This window comes from Temnothorax curvispinosus, unplaced genomic scaffold, assembly GCF_003070985.1.
Source record: "Temnothorax curvispinosus isolate PA1 unplaced genomic scaffold, ASM307098v1 QBEX01015223.1, whole genome shotgun sequence".
Lineage (NCBI taxonomy): Eukaryota > Metazoa > Arthropoda > Insecta > Hymenoptera > Formicidae > Temnothorax > Temnothorax curvispinosus.
This window is the reverse complement of record NW_020225003.1, coordinates 45,045-53,217: the sequence shown is the minus strand read 5'-3', so window position 1 is coordinate 53,217 and position 8,173 is coordinate 45,045. Positions and strand designations below refer to the sequence as shown.

Sequence of the window (8,173 nt, the reverse complement as noted above, 5' to 3'; positions counted from 1 at the left end):
AAAATTTTAGCCCTTAATATTAATATTAACAGGTCGCTCATCGCAATTTTTTATTTTTTATTTAATAAGATAGAAAAAATTTTATAACTATCCAACAAACAGTAATACAGCATTGTGCCATATAGATTTTCTGTAGTAAATTTACCGCTCTACAAAAAAGATCTCTTATCATTTTTTCATAAATTCAGCCGTTCAAAAGATATTCAAAGTTAAAGTTTGATAAATTTTATAAAACTTGTTTTTGCTTCTTATGAATGTTGTATCATATCGACTATCAACAATTATAAAATAAGAAATACATGTATTTGTAGAAAATTTAACGATCTACAAAAAAGGTCTCTTATGTTTTCATAAATATAACCATTTAGACGATATTAAAGTTTAAAGTTCAAAGTATAAACCATGGATTATGAATCAACTATCTGATGCATTTCGTTCATTAATATTGAAGTTGCATCAACCAATTTTATTTCAATTACACTGATGCTGTTGATACAACATCTTTTTTTTTCAGTGTGCAGATATTTATCACGGTAACGAGAAATCCTCTATAAGGAAGCAAAAGTGCATAAGCAAAAATGCAACTTAAGTATATTCTGTGCATCTGTACGACCTTAGCTGCGTATGCCTCTGTACATACTCAGGAAGCACGTACATACGAGCACTATTTAACTCGTACATATCCTGCTTATGCCATTGCTTCCAAGGCAGATATTCTCAACTCAACATGTGGAAAGGAATTGAAAGATTTCCGAGACGCAGTCGATCAACGAATACTATGGAGCTTGAAAGGTACGTAAAATTATAACTGAATCGCTATTAACTCCATTTACTTTAATTTAAAATCTAGAAAGCAATTAAAAAAACAACTACTCATCTTTAGCTTGTATTGCATATTTTAATTGATCAATTTTACAATTCTTGAATTCTATTTAAATTAAATATATTGACTAATATCTTTTAATCTTTTAATCTTAAATTAATAATAGTATTTACGAAAATATTAGTGTAATAAATTAAGAGATTGCATTTGTGTTTATCATATTGTATGTTTGGAATGTACGATGTATCATTTAAACCAGATATATGTTCTATATATGTATATACATATGTATATACATCATCGTATGTTCTATATATGTTCTATATATGTTCTATATATGTATATACATATACAGAACATATATTCGGTTTAAATGATACATCGTACATTCCAAACATACAATATGATAAACACAAATGCAATCTCTTAATTTATTACACTAATATTTTCGTAAATACTATTATTAATTTAAGATTAAAAGATTAAAAGATATTAGTCAATATATTTAATTTAAATAGAATTCAAGAATTGTAAAATTGATCAATTAAAATATGCAATACAAGCTAAAGATGAGTAGTTGTTTTTTTAATTGCTTTCTATATATATACAGGGTGTCCAAAAAATTGCCTACTCCACTTCGGGAGGTGATTCGGGACCCAAAAACAAGCAAAAAAGTTCATACAAACATAGGTCCGGAAATGAGCCGTTTCCGAGTTATAGCCACTTTTATGTTCAAAAATCGTAAATTAGAATCCGCTTGGCATCCCTTTTTCTTAATTATTTCTTAAATTAAAAATTTTTATTTTTAAATATTTTTAATTTTTTTAATTTTAATTTTTTTATTTTTTTTTAATTTTTCAATATTTGTAAATACGATTACATTATTTTTAAAAGAAATCAGTTGTTTTCACGGCTACTTGAAATCAGTTGTTTTCACGGCTATTCAAAATCAGTAAGTAAATCTAAGGCTTTTCAATAAGTTTCAAATTATTATTTAACAACACCTTACTTTTAGATTGTATCTAATCTTTCCGTATTCATCAATGGATCGTTTAAGTTTTAATGAATTAACTGATATTTAAAAATAAAAATTTTTAATTTAAGAAATAATTAAGAAAGAGGGATGTCAAGCGGATTCTAAATTACGATTTTTGAACATAAAAGTGGCTATAACTCGGAAACGGCTCATTTCCAGACCTATGTTTGTATGAACTTTTTTGCTTGTTTTTGGGTCCCGAATCACCTCCCGAAGTGGAGTAGGCGATTTTTCGGACACCCTGTATATATATGCTATATACATATATATATGTCGTAGCTAACAATAAGTTATTTTAGGAAAATAGCTTTTGACTAGACAAATGCTATCTGCTTAGTCAAATGGCTTTTTGCCCATCTATTTTTGTGTTCAAATGCTACTTTCCTAGGCAAATGTTATTTAACTGAGCCGCTGTTAGGCAAATGATATTTAGCAAAACTGCATTGATGCATTTCAAATAAGTACACATATCAGCAAATTACTTCTCTTAGTATTGTCACAAACTGTTATATTTCTTAATTACATTTGTTAATAACTTTTTAATAAATAACAAGCGATGGCTAAAACCATATTTACGTATTGGTATTTTCAATACACCAACTAGTTAGTTGGTTAGCTTAGTAGCCCAAGTGGGGTTTCACAATCGACGCGCAATGTCAAATCGATGTTGACTTTGGGAGTTCAGGCTACATGGTCCAATATGAACTTCGCATATGGACCTTTGATCGCGTATAAAGCTAAATCTAATCAAATCTTAAAGTACTATATATGAAATAGAGGTAGAAAAGAATAAAGAATATAATAGAATTAGCGCGATATCTCAAAATTTGCGCAAGTTATAGCTAATAGCTACCAGACATTTCTCAAAAATTTCAAAATTTTATAAAAAATAAACTCCTTCATCGATTCTTACCATAATTAAATACCAACTTTTATTTATAATAATAATACTCAGCATTTAAAAAAAATTGAGTCCGATATCTAAACACACACATTTTGTAAAAATGTAATTTTAGAACATTCTGAACACATTGGTACAGAAAACTAAGAAAAAATTTGTTTACGAAAATAGCTTCTTGTAATGAGAAAGCAACAATGCGTGATTAATTAATTATAAGTAAAAATTAGTCATTTATTGCTTTTGCATACGTAGTAACATTGTAATTTTTATTTTTAGTATTAGATTCCAGTGGTGGCTTTAAACCGGGTTTCCTTTACGGAAATAATTATTGGCTGGGCAGTCGTAGTCAGTGTCTCGATACGATGAATAAGGCTCCTCTACAGATCTCACAGCACAAAATACTAAATAACACGCATTATCGCGATCCGCGAAAGGAATTTCCACCTTTCCAAATAAATTATTTTGTAGCTTATTTGAGACACAACAGTACGATTCAATATCACGTAAATATGTTTGACGAGGTAAGTTTGTAAAATCTTTATGTGATAAAGAATGTGTTTGATATTTAAATATATACATAAAATTTTATCTTAGGATGTGATTACGCTCGGACTCTGTTTACCAAAATCATGCACTACAAATAATCTAAGCTTAATTTTGGAGGAAATATGTCGTGACAGAGTTATCTTCAATGATCTCTATCCCGCGGACTTTCAGCTCATCGAGGTTAAAGATCTAAATGACGATAACAAAAAGCTACCTCATAGAGTGTATTACATCTGGTACGTATTATATGACAGAAAAGATTAATAATATTATAAGTAATTTTAATCTTAATCCTCCGAAAGAATATAAAGCTTCAACAGACAAATATTCTATTTGCAGTGCTGGCTTAATAGGATTTTCTTTCCTCATAACATTAATCGGAACAATATATGATATATTTATATATCAAAAACGTAACGTGGTAAACGTATCTGCAGCATATCGGAAAAATAAAATTGGAGAAATATTAATATGTTTTTCCGCTTACACAAATACAAAAAAAATATTTAGCACAAAGTTGGACGCCGGCACAATACCCGTTTTTCACTGCTTAAAAGTTCTAGGCATGTGTTCGATAATCTTGTTCCATGGTGTATATTATACATTTAATTCTCTCGGTAAGTAATTTATAATAAATCTCTAGAGAATAGACATTTTTAGCTCTTTTGTTTTTTTACTCTTTACGCATAACAAAAATTGCTTATTTGTATTGACAGATAATAAAGTACGGCTGTGGAGGTTCACTGAGAATAATAAAATCATAGGTGACATGGGATTACTAGCAGTTGATATATTTTTTCATTCAAGCGGATGCTTAATGTTAATGAATTATATATATTTGCGAGCTAAAAGGAACGAAGTACCGATTGGTCGCAAAGAAAAATTAATTGAATTAAAAGATCACGTATTAAAAAGATTTTTTCGGTAAGTTTTTATTACATTGTTACAAAGAAATTTGAATATTGATTTCAATGTAAGCTAAATACTAACTCTCTTTTTTTTATACGCGTCTGTAATAAAATTTTTCATTTTAAGGCTGACACCGGCTTACATGACGGTGTTACTAATAGAGCTGGTAAGGTCGATTTGGGCCGAAAAAACATCACAATTTTACATGTACGAAAGGTCGCACGAAACTTGTGCGAAATATTGGTGGAGAAGTCTTTTGTACATACATAATTTCTTTGGATGGGATGCAATGGTACGAACACGTTTGATTACGATCAATTTGAAATTATACTTGGAAACGCATAAAACTTTTATAAAATTTTTATTGCATTACAGTGCATGAGTTGGAGTTGGTATCTATCCAATGATATGCAATTCTATGTCATCGCTATGGCTTTATTAATTTTCTCAACTAGGTATGTTAATTAACCAACTATTATAATTAATGTCTTCTTTGAGTATACTTGAATAAATATATTATAAATTTCAGATACTTCTATGCCGCTATATTGAGTCTACTTTTAATAGGCTCAATTATTCTTAATGGTTATCTTTCATACGTCAAATACGAATATGTCGAAACGTAAGTTACTAAAGTGTTTTACTTATTGAGAAATGAAGTTAAGAGGAAGTTAAGAGGATTCTTATTGTTACAGATTTGATGAACAGGAGAATCTTGCAGATATCTTCTATATCAAACCATGGATGAGAATGAATCCATTTATTATTGGAATAATCACGGGTCACATTTTGGCAAAATTAAAGAATAATTTTGTTTTAAAAAAGGTAAAGTATATTTCTTTGTTTTTATAACATATTGAAAATAAATAGTCATTAAAATACTTAGGGAATATATAAACTTTTATTCTATAGAAACTAACTAGTTTCATATGAATTAATTATATAGTATCGCATAAATAAAAATGTATTATATTAATTTGACATACATTTCAGAAACATATAATTTTGTGTTGGTGCCTAACTATTATTTGCGGAGGATTCGTATTACTGTTGTCCTACAACCGATACATATCCGTTCTAGCTACTTCTGTTTATGTAGCACTGAACAGAACACTTTGGGCCATATGTATTGCATGTGTTGTAATAGCATGCTCCAGTAAACACGGCGGAGGTTCGTTTATTCATTAATCATAAATACATCTTATAAAAATCGGCATATTTTTAATATGTTAGTGATATGTTTTAACTTGCTTTGTTATAGGCATCGGTAATCAATTATTCTCGTTCAAGGGTTGGATTCCTCTTAGCAGGCTCACATACTGCGCTTATCTTATAAATCCGGTCATCATACAAGCAATTCAACTATTTAGTGAAACGTCGATTCATTTTGAATTTCTGCCCCGTGTAAGTATACAAATATTTGAAATTTTAGCATTAACAGAGGAATATTGTAAAAAATGCATTAATTTTTTTTAACTTTTGGTTCTAGATTACTATGACATTGGGATACATTATAATCACGTACCTTTGTTCCTACCTATTATCTTTGATGTTCGAGATGCCCTACATTTTGTTATATAAAATGTGTATTAAGCCATATAGAAACACAATGGAATCTTCCACGGAACAAACAACTCGAACAAACGGAACAAACAACTCGATTGTAGCAACCAAAAATATTCAGTTGGTACAGATTCAGTTGCAGTAACATCAAGCCTTTTTGCCTGGCGGAAGATGACATTTGCCAACCCTCTACATAAAAAAGAACAAGATTTGAATAATTAATTTTTGTACTTCTCTGACTGCTGCAGACCTTGAGGTAAGCTCTCTCCTTTCTCTTTCTGTTTTAACGATTGACTAAATATATTTTTCCTTTTAACAGCGGAAATGTCCACTATAACCGTGCGTACCAGCTCGCTTGTCACGACATCTCCTCAAGACGGGAACTTTCTGCCTCGAGCTCTGCAGGAATAGAATCTTCTTATCCCAATAAGGTAAACGTCTCAGTGGCCGGACACTTTGGAGAAAAATATTTACTATTTATTTAAACAATTAAAAATGAAAATAATAATTATTGTAAAAAAAACTTTAATACTTAACAATTAATTGGGAAAAAGAAGTAAACCTAATTAAACATTTTTGTATTTAAAAAAAATTGATTAAATTAATTGATTAAATAATTTTATGTAAAAAAAATATTATATATAATTTTATTGATTATTGCATATTGTACATTATATTTCCAATTTTGTAATGTAACTTTCTTATAATATTGTATACCATTTGCAACAAGTAATAAATGTATAAAGTTATATACATATGAAATATGTCCATACTAGATATCACAATCAGAGACGCGCGTTACTAGTTAGCTTTAATATTATACTCACTATTTAACTCGATCCTTAAATCCTTTATATACATAGATATATATAAATTAAAATTTAAAATCTTTAAATATTCTCTGATACACGTGACCTGTTTTATCGGATTACATCCGACAGAAATAGAGGCCCACCACTACCCCCGCGGATTGAGATCAGCGGTCCTCTTTTCTTTAGAATACGTTTTTTTTTTACATTTTTATCATTTATTCTATTTTATTTTCAATTTAATTCCCGTTTTACTTTCAACAACGAGATAGACTTTACAAGTTTCAAAAAATCACGAGCAAATTTTCAAACGTAATTTAAGAGAATTTGTTTAATATAAATATTTAATATAATACGAAATTCGCAAAAATATTTCATCGAGAACAACATAAAATATGACGTTTTAAATTCTGAATTTTATAACGGATGATAATCTGAAATCCGAAATTTCGCAAAACTATGTTAATTTGACTTGTTATTTCATATCTAATTGTAAGATGCGAATGTCGACTTTTGTGAGCAAAAATTTTACAGGTAAATGATCATTGTTTTAACATCGAACCTTTTCACACTTTTATTCAATAAATTATATTACTTGTACTAATAGTAATAATTTCTAATACAAAATTTTGAATAAAAGATCTCCCGAATTTATTAACAATCTTTTAGTAAATAAAAACTTCTAAAGTTTTAAAAAGTAAACGGTTTACCAAACGCGTCATGATTTCCGTCTTATTATACACACATCCGATTACATTTACACAATTAATATTATACAATTAATACTACATTATTTTCATATTAATTTGTAATATTAATATACAATTAATATTACAATATATATTTTTGATATACATATACAATATATACAAGTATATAATATTTTACAATGTCTGTAAAAATTGGTATTACTTAATATAAAAATTAGAGTATTTAATATAAAATACTAATTTTTAATATATTAAATAAATTTTAATATAAAAATTATTTAATATAAAAAATATAACGCCGACGTTATATGATGACGTCATAATCAGAAACGTTACTTTCACTTTTTCGACGCTGGCGGCGCAGGTATCGCCAGTTTCGATATCGCGTGCGTATTTCGAAATTAGGTCGATAGACTTATCGGTCAGGAGGAAGATTTCTATTTAGGTAAATTAGGTATATACTTATATAATATATATTGAGTCATTTGCTTCATGTTTATCTGGAGAGATTTCGTATCCTTACATCGTATTACCACCGCTGCCGGAAAAGAAGGTTCTCTACGCTTGGCAGAAAGCGCCGCTAGAGAATTTTTAAGTCGATTCTTATGAATCAAGCTTGAATTCGATATACCTTAGAGGTGGAAGCACATAAAATTGCAGGAGCCATGAGCAAAACGCAGAAGCCATATGCGCATGAGCTATGGTATCTGCCTGTATTCTGCAGCTGTGGCTTCTGAATTTTCAATCTACATAAACTATGCTTATATTATGTCGTATCTAGCGGGAGGTAGGCTGAACGCCGGCCGCAGGGGGAAGTGATCCGCGCAGTTCCTTGGGCCTAACGCACCTACGACATTACCGAGTTCAAGACACCGC

At 29.5% G+C, this 8,173-nt stretch overlaps 1 protein-coding gene across 1 annotated transcript; it reads left to right on the top strand.

The window, feature by feature from the left end:
- Nucleotides 1-578: 578 nt before the first annotated feature.
- LOC112465482 (nose resistant to fluoxetine protein 6-like) lies at nt 579-6,206 on the top strand. The gene is made up of 13 exons (XM_025033045.1): nt 579-792; nt 3,037-3,281; nt 3,355-3,542; nt 3,646-3,923; nt 4,023-4,146; nt 4,342-4,507; nt 4,591-4,670; nt 4,745-4,837; nt 4,911-5,040; nt 5,209-5,386; nt 5,471-5,619; nt 5,705-6,034; nt 6,098-6,206. The coding sequence occupies exons 1-12, from the start codon at nt 579-581 to the stop codon at nt 5,921-5,923; spliced, it is 2,064 nt and encodes a 687-aa protein (XP_024888813.1). The 3' UTR covers nt 5,924-6,034; nt 6,098-6,206.
- Nucleotides 6,207-8,173: the final 1,967 nt, after the last annotated feature.